This window comes from Papilio polytes, unplaced genomic scaffold (assembly GCF_000836215.1).
Source record: "Papilio polytes unplaced genomic scaffold, Ppol_1.0 DF824024.1, whole genome shotgun sequence".
In the NCBI taxonomy this organism is placed as follows: domain Eukaryota; kingdom Metazoa; phylum Arthropoda; class Insecta; order Lepidoptera; family Papilionidae; genus Papilio; species Papilio polytes.
Genome location: NW_013525180.1, coordinates 3,049,016 through 3,067,836, shown reverse-complemented (window position 1 = coordinate 3,067,836; position 18,821 = coordinate 3,049,016). Strand labels below are relative to the sequence as shown.

Here is an 18,821-nt window from a genome sequence, read left to right as displayed (position 1 = left end):
TTAAATAAACTTGAAAAATTATTTATGTTTTAAATTGAAATTAAACGACAGAATCAAGGATCAAGGTAGTTGGCAATTTGAACTAGCAATGATCTTGATTGATTTATATTTTTGACCAATGAAAAAACAGCCATAATTTAACTAATCAATCGGACAACTGTGTGCGATTGTTTAGTTGCACAACTAAAAATCGAGTAATGTGCGCACCTCCATATAAGCTCAGGAATCAAAGCGCGACAAAACAGTTGTGCGATAGTTTGGTCTGTGCGCGCGCTCTAAAGATTTAAAGAAACTTCAACATTGACAAGGGAGCTAGTTAGCTGTTATAATTTACTTTGATTTCCCACCAACTCGGATATCCTTGTTGGTTTATGCAATAATTTGTAAATATTCAATTTTGAGTCACTTTGTCAATGTAAATTCAGTAATTTCTTTCAATAAGGTATGTTTTTTATCAAGAAAACTTCATAGAATAATTTTTCCACTATTTTATCACAATTTCATATTCCTACAATATTTATAGTTTTGTTAAAATAACATTTACTTCAATAACAATGGATGTTCTAATCTTCAATAGATATAAAAAATTGTGAAAGAAATCACAAAAATAAATGTAATGTTTGTTTGACAATTTGTTTATACATGTCCTCCCTCCTTCAGTTTAGCTACGAGAGTATCGACATCAGGGACAACGGAGCCGGCTTGTCTTACAGGAGGATCTTCAACACTTATCACTTTAATCCTAGACGCTAGATCAACTCCTAGATCTTTAGCTGTTAACTTCTTTAATGGCTTCTTTTTTGCTTTCTGAAAAAAATAAAGTCAACAAATGTAATTAAATTTGCTCTAAACTTGACTAAATACAACTCTATGATAGTTAAGCATGTACAATCAGGGAATCTGGCGGTGTACCATCTTATGTCCGTTTATTTGAACTTTTTAAGACATTGAGACAATGTACAACAATACTATACTAAATATAGTTATAACAAGTTTTCTAATTTCATTGTGAGTAGAGAAATGTTTCTGATTGTACCAATGTCGAAGTCGAATTTTTAACAGAGTAAACATTTAATTTATAAGCAGACTTACCATAATATTAGGCAGTGTGGCGTAACGCGGTTCATTCAGTCTCAAGTCAGCACTGATCACTACGGGGACTTTAGTCTTGATTGTCTCTAAGCCACCGTCAATTTCGCGTGTTACAGTAAAACCAGCATCAGTTTTTTCCACCTGGAAAATATAGCAGTATAAATCAATTAAATAGGAACACTATTACATAATTATTCATACACTAGCTGTTCCCCTGCGACTTCAATCACATAAAATTATGAAAGTTATTTTATTGTTTACATGTGTCAAATTATCAATTGCAAATGTCAAAATGACATGACGCTGACAAACCATGGCAACCTTGCTTTCTTGATGTTGGCAGCAACTTATGGTCTCTTTCCCCCATTAGGGGTTTTATCCTAAATATTTACCCCCTAAGTTAATGGCGTGAAAATATATAGCCTAAAGCGTGACTTAAGTGTAGGGCTTTTTATTAAAAGAAGAATTATTCAAAATATGCTGACATCTTAGGCAACAAAGAAGTGTGTGTTTTCGCTTTATTATAATTGAATAGATCCAAAGAAAAATTAAGTAGTCATAAAGAAAAAAGTTGCAAAATTTTCATAAACCTGAATGTATGACACAAACTTGTTACAAGTTGGTTTTGTACCTTAAATACAACTAGAAAATGTTCCTTAAATAAACACTTCTGATGTAAAAAGCACACAAATTACATTTCATCACTATCATTATGTAAACATATTTAAAATCTCATTGATAAAATAACTCTGTGAAGTGAGGTTATCAGTGGGACAAAATAAATCTGTAATTAGACCAACCTTGGAGGCAAAAGTTCCTTGAGGCCAGTCCAAAATTGCAGCAGTCATTTGTGCAGTTTGATTAGAATCATCATCAATGGCCTGAAAATGAGAAAATTTTCTTTAAAATGAGTACCATAGAAACTGTAACACAGTTCTTCAATGGTCTCTAAGACATACTAAGCATAGAATTATTTATTTAATGATAATTACATAATTATTAAGAAACATTATGTATCTTTTACCTGTTTCCCAACAATCACAATATCAGCTTTCTCATCCTGTGACAGTTTAGCTAAGATCTTGGCCACATGTAAAGGTTGCATGGTTTCATATTCAGCTCCTGCTACCTCCACATGGATGGCTCGGTCAGCACCCATCGCCAGAGCGGTCCTCAAAGTTTCCTGAGAACATTAAACATTTTAATGAATATTTTACCAAGAAAATGTTTCTAAAACTCCGATTAGCCTATAAACAGGTCTTATTTTATATAAAACTTGAACAATCATGTATAATTAACATTTCTTAATTTGTCTGTATATGCAAATATTTATGGCTAAAAGTCTCTTAACATCAGATGACCTATTTGAACTATTACAAAAAACCTGTACCTGTGATTGAGTTGGTCCACAAGAAACTGCAATAACTTCACTAGCAAGTTTCTTCTCTTTCATTCTCACCGCCTCTTCTACGGCTATCTCATCAAATGGATTCATGGAGTGCTTAACTCCTTCTGTCACCACGCCAGATTTATCTGGCTTAACTCGTATCTAAGTGAAAATTGTTTATTACATTATGGACTACTCAAAATATTTCTAATATCGATATATTATTACTCTTAAAATAAAGCAATAATTGTGACCTATCCAAATATAACATTATATTTATAATTCTTGTTATTTTTGATTTTTAATTTAATTAAAAGTCTATATCTTTATTAACTAGTTGGTGAAAAAGTTAATGATCTTGAAATTTGATTAACCTTTGTACTTTTGACTTACTTTGACCGCGTAATCGATAACTCTTTTTACTCCGACTAGAACACGAGCCATTGTGTTTAGTTTATAATTGATTTAAAGAGTAAACAAATAAATGAAAATAAACAATAACGAAAATTATAAAGAAACAAATAAAATAAAAAAGTTCAACAAATCGACGCACGCAAAGTTTTCAGCGGCGAATTGTCAGTTTTGACATTTTTAAACGAGAGTTGCAAGTATTGGATATAATTCCCTAGGACATGGGTAAAAATGATACCACAAAAAATTCTACATTTTTGTAGGGGAAGCGAGACTCGACAGTTTTTTATGTTTCATATTTTTTTGTGAGATCTCACTTCTTATTGTAGGTTTTTTTTCTCTTTGTTCCCTACCGTAAAATGCTTTATTCTAGTGGTCAAATCAAAATGGATCTTATTTTAGGTAGTAAAAGCTGTTGTTACTCGTGAATTTCTGATAAATGTGGAAAATTCGATCAACAATATTTCGAACTACAAACTATAATTGTAAAATATTTATATATTCTAACAAGATGTATGATATCTATGTTAATTTCAACCTTCTATCTTTATTAACAACGGAGTTACAGGGGTGTCAAACGTGCTTTGAAGCGCTTCGAGTGAAATAGTGTTTAACTGTGTTTGCCTCAGAGGATGCATTGCCGCGCACATAGATTTAATAAACTCGGCTGTAAAGTTCATTAAAAAAGAAGCATTTAAGAGTTTTATATGTTGGTTTAATGAAATAAAGGTGGAAAGAAATAAAAAACTTCGTTTTCATTGTATGTTAAATTTAATAACTCCTAATAGTAAATGAATTACCCTTACAATAAATCTTGTAACTAAATATATAAGAATATTTAAAATTTGAATTCCTTGTATTTTTTCGCCTGCTTTGAGTCCGTATTCTGTTGGCGTTTCCTTTTGTTCTGTAAAGAAAACATAAAGTAACATATAGTAGATAGAATATTTAGTATACTAATATTATAAAGAGGATAAATTTGTATTTTTTTATGTATTAAAATAACTTAAAAAACTACTGGGCAGATTTTAATAATTATTTAATTATTATAATAAAAACGTACGTTAACAGTAACATAAGCCATTTTTTTTTTAATTTTACGCAGCTGAAATCACGCGAAGTAGTATGAAATATAGTTTTTGTAGAAATATTTCATTAGTGTATAAAATAAAGTGGTTACCTTCTGCCTGGCGACGTGGTCTGCGAGCATATCTGAGAGGTCCTCCTTGTGCCGGGGTCGCTGCTCGCGCAGATGTCGCTCGTAGCGCGCCGCCACCGCCTCGGGCTCCAGCTCCAGCTCGGAGGGGTCCAGCGCCACCTCCACCACGCCCTCAGCCGAGCCCCCGCCGCCCCCGCCCGCTGCACCCGCGCCCCCACCCCCGCCACTCGCGCCGCGCTTGCCTAAAATGAGAAAAAAAGTCGTGAATCATATCAACTTTTTGTAAAAATCACACAAATCTATATATTTCTAGAATCAGAATATACATTTAGGATAATTTTAATTAAAAATACTAATTTAGATTTTTTTTACATATGATAAAGCTAAGTAAGTCGTAATAATAATGATGTTTTGTAATAAACTAGCTGTTGCTAGCGAATTCGTCCATGTGAAATTAACAATAATAAAAACGAATTTTGAAAATCAGCCAGTTATTACGTGAATCAAATACATACACAAATACAAATCTTTTCTCTTTATAATATTAACTAGCTTTCGCCCGCAACTCCGTCCGCGTGGAATTAAAAAGAACAAAATTAAGTAGCCTATGTGTCCTTCCAGACTATACCCTACGTGTATGCGAAATTTCATCGATATTCTTTCAGCCATTTAGGCTACAAACTCTAACAAACATCCATCCATCCATCTAAACTTATTTATAATATTAGTATGATATCGTAAGTGCAGTAGGTACCTGTGCTAGCGGCGTTGATGTCGTAGACGTGTGTGGAGGCCATCATGCCGGCCGTCAGCCCCACGCGCCGCTCCGGCAGCACCTGGTACAGCGCCGGCGTGTCCCCGCTGCACCACACAACGAAACACATTTATATCAAGACGAAAATATATTACACTAATTCAAGAATTTTATTTTTTCTTGTCATTAAATAATTAACATTTTTATTAAAAATATTTAAATAGTAATCAACGAGCTGTTGCTCGCGACTTCGTCTGCGTGGTATTAGAAAACATACAAACTATATAAATTACAAAAAGCTACGTATCCCTCGGGAAGCGGACAATTCTCGGGGATAAAGCTTATCCCATGTGTACTCCAGATTTTGTTTTATATCTGTGCCAAATTTCATTAAGGTATGTTGAACCGTTGCAGAATGATTGAGTAAACATTAAAAAACTAAATTAATGAATCCCAGGGGAACCGTAACTATTCCAGGGATAAAAAGTAGCCTATGTGTTCTTCCAGATTATGCTCTAAACCTGTGCCAAATTCATGGAGATCCGTTCAGCCGTTTAGGCTACAAACGATAACAAACATCCATCCATCCATCCATCTATCCATCCATCCATCTATATACATAATATTAGTAAGAAGTAAGATTGTTTAGCTTCTATCCTATTTTTTTTTTATAACATAAGATGGCAAACGAGCAAGCGGCCACCTGAATCCGCCACAGTGGCGAAGGGACCGCTGCCCATAGACATCTGCAATTGCAGATGCGTCGCCTACCCTTATCCGACGGAGGAGGAGACGCACATAAAGAGGATATTTCCTCTTCCTATGCATCTTCTCCATCGTCAAATCCACTTCCCCTTCCCATCATCTCATAAGAAAAGGGTGATAAAGAGAATGGGACTTAAATTAGGCCTTCTAATTAATGACATTAGGCGCTTTTCACTTAAGTTTAATATCTATATCTGTTCACATAATAAAATTGGAGAGTCTGTTTGTAATGTCAAAAGAAAAATCCCAGATTTCGGGAAGATGATGTACTTGCGTTGCTGATAACGAAAATCGCATTTAATAAAATATTGTTTGTCTGTCTATCCGCAAGCCGCGTTTTCTCCGGATAACCCCTGAAACGGCTGGGCCGATTACGACTGACAGAGACGGATATATTGTAAGCTACTTTTTTTTAATTCCGTGCTGTCAAAATGGCGACCGGACCGTTATCTCTGGAACGGGTGCACCAATAAGGAAAATACCGTGATGCACATATCTGCTAAAAAAAAAAGATACGTGTGAAGTCAACCTGCAGTTCAGCATGGTTGACTATGACGTCACCCCTTATTAGGGTAGACACAGAGGGGACGTATAGCTGATGATTTACCCCTCGATATCGCTGTCGAGTTTCTTCTTGCGCAGCTCGATGGTGTCTGGTGTCTCGACTCCCGGCGGCACGGAGCTGATGCCGAGCGGCGTGGCCAGGCCCTCGCCGGGAGTCGCCGTGCCCGTGCTTGGAGCAGCCCCGCCCTCCTCCTCTGAACCTGACTCTTCTGCAACAATTATTACATAATAAATAATAACTTTATTTTGAAAAATTATTTTACTTTAAGAATAGCAATAAAGGCTTATATATTTATTGGGTTTTAATTTTTTTTAATATAATTTTTGGAAATATGGAAAATCGGATCATATGGTTGAGAGTAATCGACCATGCACAAAAAATACGACCCTCCTTATTCCCTCCTACTTTTTTAAATCGGTTAAAAATAAATCACTTTCTACTGAAGTGAATTTTAAATCAGCCAGAAACGTAGCATTTTTACATAGCAAATGGCACGTGGGAATATAGAATTTTGTTCTGCCCAACGTGCCAACTATAAAATAACTAGCAGCTCCCATGCGACTACGGCCGTATAAAATTATAAAAATTTGTTATTATTAGTATTGTTTTCATGTCAAATGTCAAAATTACATGACATGACAAACCTTGACAATCTTGCTTCCTTGATGTTGGCAGCAACTTATGGTCTCTTTTCCACATTAGGATTGTATCCAAAATATTTACCCCCTAAGTTTAATGGCGTGAAAATATATAGCTTAGAGCGTGACGTAAGTGTAGGGCTTTTTATTAAAAAAAGAGTTATTCGAAAATATGCTGTAATTGCTGATATCTTAGGCAACAAAGAAGTGTGTGTTTACGCTTTATTATAATAGTATAGATGTAGTATTAATGTTATTTTATACATACCATCTTCAGATTCCTCCTCGGATTCAGATTCCAGTTCACCCCACATTGTGCGGTCTATGTCGTGGTCCTCATTGTCCTGATAACAAAATGTCAACATGAAAATTATTAAGTAAAATATCTAACAAACGAGAGAGCGTATTCTTGGGTGGAAAATAAACATATATCAAATAGGAATTTCAATAAAATGTTTATCTATCCTGAAGAAACCATTTAGTACTAAATATGGGTTTATATAATGTTATATATTTTACATATTAACTTGATTTGCGAGATTACTTTTTTACCGAATTTTTTCGTGAATCGCGCGAAAGTTTGGTTTTTATAGAAACATCGCAGAAAACCTAAAACATATATATTACCTGGCACAAATCGACTATATACGTATATTTACGCTGCAGTGGTATATAACAAATGTTAAAAACTACTAAATTTGACCAGTTTCTCTATTAATGTAAACCGTAAATCTATGTTTTTTGTATAAATCTCACATCCTGTCCGCTGCTTTGATGTCCGAACACATCCCCGTATAAGGGTTTTCCCGCTTCGTCGACAGGCGGCTTGCCCCACCCGCCCGCATGGTAGCCGAACGCGCAACCCTCAGGTATGGGCGCGTTCAGCCCTGGGATCTTCAGGTTGGGATACGATGGGGGAGGGCCGTAACGTTGCTGAGCGATCAGCCACGGCGGAGGCACCTGCATTTTAAAAGAGTATAAATTAAATTACTAAACAAATAAAAAGATTTTTACAATTTACGTCATTATAATTTCAAACAACCGTGCGACAATAACAAAAGTCGAAAATCACTAGGAAAAAGATTAGACTTCAACATCATAAAGTATTATTTTAAAAATACTGTTTATTGGCTATATTTAATTCAGTTCAACAGTTTAGGCTACAAACAAACATCATTTAAAATTTCGCATTTATAAGATTAGGAAGAATTTACAATTTTCGCCTTTCTAGACCTCTGGCGACATAACAGTCTTTGTACTTACTGTTAAGAAATAAATTAGTACTTCGCTACGGGGTCAGCGCAACATTAGATTACTGGCTATACCCCGTCCCTATTTGACAGCTGTCAATGTCATGAGACGTATTGGAATTACGCGCCATTCTGGTTGAAATCCGTACTATATGTTAAAGTTAAATGCGTTGTTATGCGTTATATAAATTGAGTTTACTTACTTTCTGTGAGCCAGGTCCGACTGGCATGCCGAGCGCGGTGCGCAGCTCCTCTGATAAGTCTCCGGGCTTCTTCTCGCGCAGTCTCGTTTCAAACTCCTTACCCTCGTAGTAAAGATCTCCATGGATCGTCATTCTAGGCTTCGTCTGCCATCTATAATAATTTTTTTTTTAACAGTATGTAAAAATTATGTGTTTTAATTATTTTTTTTTTTAATTAAAACAATTCGCTTAGTGACTTCACTTTTATAGGGAGAAATAGTACACGAATTTTAAATTGGAACAGAGAGAGTTTATAATATTAACATATTTTCAATATTTTGATATTTGATAGGACTTTAAAAAAATATTATCACTTACCAATAAGCAATTCAGGTACCATTTTAGACCTAAATTAGGTCCAAATAATCTCAACTAAAAAACAAATGTTGTACCAGTGTTCAACTGGTAACCAATAAGATCAATAGTAAAAGATATTTTAGTCTGTTCTTGATCACATTGAGTAAAAATTCTTATAAAACATGAAATTTTTTTTTAAAATAATTTATTTATTGGAAATATGACTGTTGCTCGCAGCTTCGTCCAGTTGAAATTTAAAAATATATCCTATGCGATAATATAGCTAAATAACGGTGAAAGAATTTAAAAAATCGGCCTAGTAGTTTTTAAGTTATTTCAATACAAACAAAAATACAATTCTGAATTTCTATAAAAAAAAAAAAAACTTACTTGAAGAAAGCGTCATGTAATTTCTGATAGTCAATATCGATCTTGCCGAGCTTAGGTCGAGTTCGTTCACGCATTTTTGCCTTTAACGTTTTAGTTTCCTCCTTATCTTGTAAAGAGGCTCGCATTTCCATAATACCAGTCTTTTTAATGAAATCTGGTAAATCAAAAGGAGGTTTTTCAATACCTCTTTTCCCTTGAAGATACTGGAAATAAAACGTTAGTAAAAAAAGTTTTCGCAGCTTCACAAGTAGATAGATCTTAAGAGAAATAAATCTCAAAACCTTTTTTTATAATGTTTTATATATATTTTTTATAATATAAGGTGGCAAACGAGCATGCGGTCACCTGAATACACCGAAATGGAAAGTGACCTCTGCCAATAAACATCCACAATTGCAGATGCGTTGCTTACCCTTAATTGACGGAGGAGACGCACATAAATAGGATATTTCCACTTCCTATGCGTCTCCTGTACTGTCAAATCCGTTTTTCCTTCCCGTCCTTTCCTCTTAAGAAAAGGGTGGAATGGGAAAGGGCCTAATATTAGGTCTCATAGTCTCTAAACCTGTGCCAAATTACATGGTCAATATCCGTTCAGTCATTTAGGCTACAAACGCTAACAAACATCCATCCATCCATCGTAACTTTTGCATTATAATATTAGTATGATTTAAAAACACTAAGTAAACATACCTTGCGTTTATAGCACCAATGTCTCGGCACCTGTACAGTATTCCGATGTGCTTTAAGCTGCACCAACAGCTTGGGGTCTCTCGCTGTTACATCATACATTTCAACAACATCCGGTCGAGATACCAGCTGTTTTAGCTCAGCCACTGATAACCGAGACAGCTTCTTTAGCTTGCGTTTAGATAAGCGGTCTTTTTCATCTGCCGCGTGTTTCTGCGATTACAATATTCAACTAATTACAACAAGCGAGAGTTTGCGTTAATTAAAAAAACGTATGTTTTCAATATTTCTACAATAGAAAGCAACTAGCAATATGCACCAATTATAATAGATTAGCTTTTGCCTGGGACTGCCTGCACGAAATTAATAAAAACGCAGTAAGCCTCTGTTTTATTCTAGACTGGTCTAAATCTGTGATAATTTCATACTGATTCATTGAGCTATTCTGGATATACAAAATAACAAACATTTAGAAAGAGAGTATGAAATAATTTATTGTTTAAAGGTTCAATTATATGCTGTTTAGCAAAAATATTAGTCATTATTAACAATAATAGTATGTTAGCATTCGCTCGCGTCTCTGTCCGTATGGAGTTAAAAAAAACAAAGGTGAGTAGCCTATGTATTCTTCGAGACACATCTGTACTATATTTTATTGATATCCATTCAGCGGTTTAGGCTACAAACTCTAACAAACATCCATCCATCCACGCTTTTGCATTTATAATATTATCATAAGTATGATTCCAATGACTTTATAAACATTATCACACATGTACAAAAGAAAGTTTTAATGTTATATTCACAAACCTCCACAGCCTCCTCATCAGTTGCAAACTGATCTTGCACCTTCTCCTGAGGCTTCGAACTAGATTTAGGCTCTTTGTCAAACTCTTCTTTGATCTCCTCCTTCTTCTCTGTTATCTTGAAAGCTTCTAGAATACGATGGAATTGACGATACATTGGCTCCAGTTCGTGAAACTGAATATTTTCTTGAACATACCTGGAAAAAGTTACAAAAACAAAAATGTTAGCTGTTCTTCAAGTATTTTTGCTTATAAAGGTTTATAATACGTATTTCAATGTTTAACAACTTTGATTTACATAAAATTAGCCTTTAGAGAATCTATCTATCTTTTATGTTAATGGCGTTTCCTTAGAGATTTCGCCAATATCAAGTATATATAATACTCTAACACAACTAAGACAACCACGATATTAACATTTAACAGTGGTAGTGCCCGCTTTAACATCTTAGCACGAATGGGCCGGCACGCCCGGTGTAACACCACGACCACACAGAAGACAGGCGTGAAATGGAAGCCATTCCGTGTTTTGTCTGATGAGTGTGGTGCCAGAGGCCTAATTTAAGTCCCTTTCTCTTTACCACCCTTTTCATACAAGGAGAGGATGAGAACGGGAAGTGGATTTGACGGTAGAGGGGATACTTAGGAAGAGGAAATATCCTCTTGATGTGCGTCTCCTCCTCCGTCGGATAAGGGTAGGCAAGGCATCTGCAATTGCGGATGTATATGGGCAGTGGTCGCTTCGCCATTTTGGCGGATTCAAGCGTCCGCTTGTTCGTTTGCCACCTTATTTTATAAAAAAAAAATACAGGAGTTAGTTGGAAACACAACAGACAATCTACAGCTTAACATTATCATGGTTATTGAATGAACTAAGAACATACACGAAAGGGGAGTTCACAAGAGAAAGAAGCGATTTGAGATCAATGTGGCGGGGAATATCCATAGGAGGAATGAGATCATAGTGGGAGGAAGATAGACGGGGGCAACTGAAAAAGATGTGATTTGAATCTTCGTCAAGACCACATTCGCACATGGAACTGTGCTGATATGAAGTTCTTTAGAGAATCAAGCCACAGCCAATTGAGTCAAGTTGTTAATAACTTAACTAACGCACAACTGTTGTGTAATTGTAGATTGTTTCGCAGACAATTAAAAAAAAAATTCGAGTAGTGTGCGCATCTCCACATAACCTCATAAGTATTGAAGCAAGACTAAGCAGTTGTTTAGTTTCAGTACTTGGTGTTAATGTTTTGAAAGTTGGTGGATATTTGGCATATGGCATTATGTGCATGTGCCATAAATATAGCATTTGCCTAATAAAAATAAGATTTTTACATATATAACTGTGAAATACTAACTCAATTTCAACTGCCTTTTCATTTTCCTTATCGCTTGAACTTTTGATATCCTGCTTTTCATTCTTCTGTTCTTCTTCAATCTTCTTAGTTTCATTTCTCTTCTGTCTGGCTGCTTTCTTCTTTTTCTTTTTGCGTTTATTCTTACTGGATTTGTTAGGTTGATTCTGGAAAAATAAAGGTAAGTAGTATAGTTTTCAGATATAGTGCTGGCTCTTTATTCCATGCGGGTCTGCACAGAACACAATTTTAGTAGTTCAGTAGCTTAGTAATTTCAGCAGCTGGGAAATAGTACTATATGCAATGCTAATGACCTTTTGCCACAAAGATGTTAGAAAAAAACTGTATTACAATATAATTATAACATGAAATCATCAAGCAATTAGAGTAAAATAAATAAAAACCATGAAACCTGAAATGAATTATGAATTTAAATTTGAATAAATCCTATTTGTAAGGTTTTGAATTCAGAGGACATTTTTTTATGTTTTTCATACCTCTTGCTTTGAAATGATAGGTGGTAAAGGTGCCTCAGGAACATTGTCATCATCCGAATCCCCTTCATCTTCCTCTACATCATATTCTGTGCTGATCACCGGTGCTGGAGGGGCTTCTGGTATGTCATCTATTTCTGTTATACAAGAAAATTTAGTTGCAGTTAAACTATTATGTGAAAATTCCTGTTTTAATCAAAACAAAACATGATTTTCTTATTAGGATGCAAAGGAAATTGCACTATGCAAAGTATTAATGTTAAAGCTTAACACTTACCAGTCTCAGTACTCCCTTCATCACCCAAGGCCGCTTGCCTCTGATCTTTATAAGCAAGTGCTTCTTCTAAAGCTTTTGGCAACACTACTCCACTAGGAGTACTTGGCTTAGTTCTAAATTCTTCTGGAGTATCAATTTTCATTGTCAATAATGATGGTAAAGGTTGTGAAAGTCCTTGATCACTCAAGGATTCATCATCTTCTTCTTCAGCATCGTCTTCATCACCCTCATCCTGTTCATCATCCCAACCTGGTGGCCCATCAGACCGATTCTGTCTTCCCCAACCTGGAGGTGGAATTGGCTCATCCCAGGGACCATGCCCCATACCAGGAGGTCCCATTCCTGGTGGCCCCATATCCATACCCATGCCTTTCATGTTCATACCTCCTCGCATCATATTTGGAGGCATTCTAGGAGGTCCCATTCCAGGTGGACCCATAGGAGGCCCCATACCCATACCTGGAGGTCCCATACCAGGCGGCGGAGGGCCCATTCCTGGCGGACCCATACCCATCATACTTGGCGGAGGACCCATCCCCGGAGGAATATTTGTCGAACCACTGGATGAAGTGACAGGTGGCATAGCTCCTGGAGGGCCCATCGGTAGGGGAGGCATGTTGCCTTGTCCTACTGATCCTGGCGGCGGGGGCATTGGCGGAAAATTTGGCACGCCGGGTGGTGCCAATGATCCATTGTTAGGTCCTGTACCAGGAGGCTCCATTGAAGAGAGCAATATTTGCGGATATTTAAAATTAAATTAATAACACATTTACACCTTATAAATGGAAGTAATTATAAAAATCCAAAATATCGACTTGACGCTTCACGCAGCTTGTTTATGACATTGACAACACTTTTTTTAATATTCGACATCGAATCAAGTCGTTGCATTTCATCTCCATAGACATGTAAATTGCGTAGCTTTGTTTTGGTGTACAATTTGAAATAAAATAATTTACACTTTTTGTTTCACTATTTTCAATATGTAATATATGTTATGAACTGTAATATATTAATTTTAATTTAACACACCTCATAGTTATTAAGCTATGATGCAAAACGATATTCTGATAGTGGCAACAACGACTCCTGATGATGTATGTACTCTTTGGTGATTGGGACATTTTCGATTGGTACAATATTTCGTCATCATACTCTTTGGCCAGCATAACAGAAATAAAACTTTTCATCACTTTTCATTTTCAATAAGGGAAAAATTTACATATCACCCGTTTATCGAGATAATCTTAAGTGTATAATCTTTATTTACTTTTCCTGGGAGTGATATTGTGAAAATCTTTGGAATTATAAGTAAAAAGTGGCAAAATCAGTATAAGAATATGGCAGAGATTGGCGAAAAATACAACACTAAATGCCCTGGTGTGAAACGTCTGATGCGAGAGGCTATAGAGTTAGCAGAAGCTACAGAAGAATACTGCGCAAGGCCATTGGAAGATAACTTATTCGAGTGGCACTTTACAATACAAGGACCGAAAGGTACAGATTTTGAGGATGGCGTCTACCATGGTAGGATACTGTTACCTAAAGAATATCCTATGCATCCACCGCATATCATACTATTAACACCTAATGGAAGGTTCGAAGTTAACAAAAAGATTTGCTTGTCTATATCTGGACATCATCCAGAGACATGGCAACCTTCATGGTCGATAAGAACAGCTCTTCTGGCTCTGATTGCCTTTATGCCAACACCAGCGGAAGGTACTATCGGATCGCTGGACTACAGTCCAGCAGAACGGAAAATTCTGGCAAAGAAATCGCGAACATGGTCATGTTCGGAATGTGGGGAAATAATAAATTTGCTATCTTCAACAGCAGCTAAACCCTTAACTGAGGAAGAACAGTCTGTTTTAAACCAAATAGCATTTAAAGGTGAAGATGAGCAAGCAAAGCCACCTGTGGATGAGACAGCTCCAGAAGTTGAGCCGCAAGTGATTGAATCATCAGACAACAGTACTACATTCTTAGATCAACTAACGGAGATTCTTGTAGCACTGCTTGTTGGTGCGATTGGCATATTCATATACCGACGTTGGAATACACATCAAACTGCAGCCGGTGATGAAATGTAAAACACTTGAGATTTCTGAAGTATTTTAAGATAATGAATGTTAAAAATTTAACTTATAGGACTTACAGACATGTTTTTGTCAACAAAAGTCAACACACTATAGTAATATCAAAATTATTTCAGTCTGCCTCAGTAAGTTTTTGAGACAAAAACATTTCAATATTTGAATAGCTTTTTAAAATGTAATTTTTAAGTAAATACATTGCACATTTTAAACTTAGTCATAACAAGTATTTATGTTTTCTATTAAAATCACTTTATAGCTTCTAATGTTGATATTTCAAATTGACCTGAAATTTATTGTTTTTAAATTGATGATTTAAAAATTTAGTTGTACTCTTGCCAGTGTCCCAGAGTGGGACTTGGAGATTATCATAATGGAAAATACTCCGTTATGATAAATATAAAATAAATCTTTTGAATATTTATATAGTTTATTTAGTAGTGTTAAAAAATATTTTGTTCATCAAAAGATTTATAATGTATTATAAAATTCTTTTTGCTATGGTATACCATGTAAACAATTTTTGTGATTATTGTAGATATAAATTATTTATTTTTTAGGAAAAAAAAAGTAGTTTGTATAAAAATGTATTCTAAAGTAAATATAAATTGTGAACATTATTTAGTAAATGAAAGATTTTAATACATATTTTATTTAAGTGGTTGCATATTTTTAATAGTAGTTATTGTGACTTCAAAAACCCACATTTTTATGACAAAACATGATATAGTTTTTTGATTGTGAAAACTTGAGTTGGAGATTTTTTTATCTGTGACATTCGACTGATGTTTTATTGTGTTCATGGAACTACAAACCAAAAAGCTTTCATTTACTGATAGCCTGTTCCTATATGTAATTTTTAGCGACATTCCAAGAGCTTAATTACGTATTTTGTACATTATATCATTTTTTAGCTATTGTTAGATGTCTATTGATAATGTATATTTGCAAAATAGTTTTTTTTAACTATATGCTTTTAAATTTTTTTGTGTTATTAATTAAATTTTGGACATTCTATTACTACTTTTTATTGACACTCTTTGTCCCATCAGTTGTCTTCTCCCCTACCTTACCCTACTCCCGTAACACTGGGTTTTTATCCTCCAAATAACTCATCATTACACATCACTCCCTTCTTGATTGTGTCACCTTTCATGCAATACATCCATCTCTTTCTAAGTCTACCCCTCTACATTCATGACTAAGATCCTTGTTACATGTGATTCATACCTAATGCTAACTTTTACATGCTAACCTTTTACTCCTTAATTTCGCAACCACTGGCGCCTCTCAAACTTCCTCTAATAAATCTCGTATCTCTAAATTCTTATCTTATGTCAGTATGCCAAATAAATTTGTGAGCTGCGTCTCATGGCATTGTAATCACTATAAAGTATGGATAGTACTGCACAAAAATCTACTAAATTCAGCAGCACATAATATACCAATATTATAAATGCGAAAGTTTAGATAGATAGCTGTTTGTTACTTGGCATCTTTTAATTTGCCTAATGAATCTGGAAATTACAAGTAAGTCACAGATGTAAGCCAGTCTAAAAGAACGCAGACTTTTTATATAATTCTGCGCAGGAGAGAGCTAGTAATTTAATAAAACAAGAATTTAGATAAATGAATGTTTATTAATTAAGTTACAGAATTTAAGACATAACTTTCACCTAAAATATTTAATCAGTTACCGGATGAATATAGAATTATTGAGTTATTTTAAATTAAATCAGCCACATTCATTGGCATTTCATCAATCTGAGTTGAATAGTACTGTTCAATATCTCTGAGAATTCTAATATCATCCGATTTTACAAAATTGATGGCAACACCTTTACGTCCGAAACGGCCAGAACGACCAATCCTGTGGATGTACAGCTCACGGTTGTTGGGAAGATCGTAGTTGATAACGAGCGAGACTTGTTGCACGTCAATACCTCGGGCCCATACATCTGTTGTTATTAGAACACGGCTGGAAATATGAAACAAAATTAATACAAGTCACCCATTATCAATGAAACTGGAGGTCTATCAGGAATATTTGCGTGAAAGTAGCGAGAATGTATTCATTACAATAAACTGCACAAATCTAATGACAATAAGAAAATATTATCACAAATGTTCATGATAAGCTATGTAAATGTTATTTTATTATATCATAGGTGTTTCCAGTACAAAAATTGTACCAGTAAAAAAGGGTAACAAGTCATGCCCATAATATAAAGCTTGTAATTTAAGTACAGTAAAAATATCAAAATAATAATTATACCTTTGTCCGGAACGAAACTCTTTCATAATATTATCTCTCTCTTTTTGTGGCATGTCACCATGCATGGAGCTGACGGTAAAGTTTGCTTCTTGCATTTTCTGTGTAAGCCAATCCACCTTCCTCTTGGTGTTGCAGAATATGACCGCTTGAGTTATAGTCAATGTGTCATACAAGTCACATAATGTGTCAAACTTCCATTCCTCCCTTTCCACGGCCACAAAGAATTGCTTGATGCCTTCCAATGTCAATTCATCGCTAGAAAGAGATACAAACACTTTTAGATCTGATATTTACACTAGTGAAGTGTAAATTATGTAGCATAAAATGTTTAAAAGGAAAGTGTGCTTTATCTTCTAGGTATTACAATAGTTTCATTAAACATATAAAATACATTAACAAAAATACAAACCGTTTGACCAAAATTCTAATTGGGTCTGTCATAAACTTTGAAGTCATTTCAAGTATCTCATGGGGCAGTGTGGCAGAAATAAGCACAACCTGAGTTGCTGGTGGCAGGTAGCGGTACACATCATAGATTTGCTCTTTAAAACCCTTGTTTAACATCTCATCTGCTTCATCAAGAACCAGCATTTTAATTGACCTGGTGCGCAGGACACGTCTTCTTATCATATCTGAAAGTTCACATTTAAGATGTATGAATTGTGGGACCCTAAAAACGAGAACTGTAAGATAATATATATAAACCAACTTCAAAAAGACCATAACAAAGGTTCCTATGCCCTCTGCCCGTTCCCCTAGAACTAGCCTAGATTATTTGCTAGCAATCCCATGGCACAAATCAGCCTTTCAGCAAGAAAACTAAATTTCTATTATGACTTAATATTGTGTAATAAAAATATGTAGATATTACTAATTCTTTTATGGTAGTAAATAACAAAATAAAGTGTTTACATACCAAATACTCTTCCCGGCGTACCAGACACTACATGTTGACCATAATCCAACTTTCTTATATCTTCTCCAAGGTTAGTGCCGCCGATACAAGCATGACATTGTACGTTCATAAAATCACCCAAAGCAAGAATAACCTTTTGAATCTGTGTGGCTAACTCGCGTGTAGGCGATAACACAAGCACTTGAGTCTCCCTGAGTGTAGTATCCAGAGACTGCAATATCGAGATTGAAAATGTTGCTGTTTTACCGGTACCAGACTGGGCTTGAGCTATAACATCTCTACCCTTCACTATAGGCTGAATACTTCTTTGCTGTATAGCAGACGGCTTCTCGAAACCTAAAATTATATAAAGTATATAGATACATATAACTATTAGAATATAAATCAATATATTCTTATCAGTATTACCGTAAGTGTATATCCCTCGAAGTAACTCGTCTCGCAAACCCATTGAATCAAATGTTGGAATGACTTCCACATCTTCACTCGTGTCGAATTCTACATTCGACAAATCTTCCGATATTATCTTACGATTAAATGATACTTCTGACGATGTCATGTTTATAACTAGTCTTTAAATTATTTGATATTACAATAACTTTCTAAATAACGAGGCTATGTTACTCAAACAAAAATGGAAACACGGAAAGAAAAATACGCGTTTTCTGTCATCGAGGGAAAGCAAAGCGCTTTTTATAATCTGTTACGGTTGTCTTTGTCTGGATTTAGAGTCCAACACAGATTATATAATTTAACTATAAATCCTTCTTTTACTAAAACTGGATACGATAATGCAAACTTAGGTTCCAAATTCCTGTTATTCACATGAAGCATAAATAGTTTTTAATTGCAACGCTTTTAATACAGACCTGCACATTTGTATTTGATAGGAATTTGGTTTAGCATGCAATTTACAACAGTATTTCCTTGTCAAAAAGGACAAAACTATTTATCCCGAC

The 18,821-nt window shown here is 35.1% G+C and overlaps 4 protein-coding genes across 4 annotated transcripts; 1 reads left to right on the top strand and 3 right to left on the bottom strand.

Annotated features, from left to right (window-relative positions):
• Window positions 1-473: 473 nt before the first annotated feature.
• On the bottom strand, window positions 474-3,068 carry LOC106101081 (electron transfer flavoprotein subunit beta). Its single transcript, XM_013280185.1, has 6 exons — window positions 2,873-3,068; window positions 2,483-2,641; window positions 2,117-2,275; window positions 1,893-1,973; window positions 1,093-1,233; window positions 474-807 (listed from the first exon to the last, which is right to left on the bottom strand). Exons 1-6 carry the CDS (start codon window positions 2,921-2,923, stop codon window positions 637-639), a joined length of 762 nt encoding a protein of 253 aa, XP_013135639.1. The 5' UTR covers window positions 2,924-3,068; the 3' UTR covers window positions 474-636.
• Window positions 3,069-3,648: 580 nt separating this feature from the next.
• LOC106101176 (splicing factor 3B subunit 2) lies at window positions 3,649-13,433 on the bottom strand. The gene is made up of 13 exons (XM_013280322.1): window positions 12,576-13,433; window positions 12,302-12,435; window positions 11,808-11,971; window positions 10,451-10,643; window positions 9,644-9,853; window positions 8,951-9,153; window positions 8,225-8,375; window positions 7,528-7,731; window positions 7,040-7,115; window positions 6,176-6,341; window positions 4,804-4,910; window positions 4,071-4,291; window positions 3,649-3,797 (listed from the first exon to the last, which is right to left on the bottom strand). Exons 1-13 carry the CDS (start codon window positions 13,294-13,296, stop codon window positions 3,729-3,731), a joined length of 2,619 nt encoding a protein of 872 aa, XP_013135776.1. The 5' UTR covers window positions 13,297-13,433; the 3' UTR covers window positions 3,649-3,728.
• Window positions 13,434-13,700: 267 nt separating this feature from the next.
• LOC106100961 (ubiquitin-conjugating enzyme E2 J1-like) lies at window positions 13,701-15,134 on the top strand. Its single transcript, XM_013280024.1, has one exon. It carries the CDS (start codon window positions 13,916-13,918, stop codon window positions 14,666-14,668), a length of 753 nt encoding a protein of 250 aa, XP_013135478.1. The 5' UTR covers window positions 13,701-13,915; the 3' UTR covers window positions 14,669-15,134.
• Window positions 15,135-16,291: 1,157 nt separating this feature from the next.
• LOC106101092 (eukaryotic initiation factor 4A-III) lies at window positions 16,292-18,553 on the bottom strand. The gene is made up of 5 exons (XM_013280201.1): window positions 18,271-18,553; window positions 17,863-18,198; window positions 17,356-17,578; window positions 16,947-17,201; window positions 16,292-16,649 (listed from the first exon to the last, which is right to left on the bottom strand). Exons 1-5 carry the CDS (start codon window positions 18,419-18,421, stop codon window positions 16,397-16,399), a joined length of 1,218 nt encoding a protein of 405 aa, XP_013135655.1. The 5' UTR covers window positions 18,422-18,553; the 3' UTR covers window positions 16,292-16,396.
• Window positions 18,554-18,821: the final 268 nt, after the last annotated feature.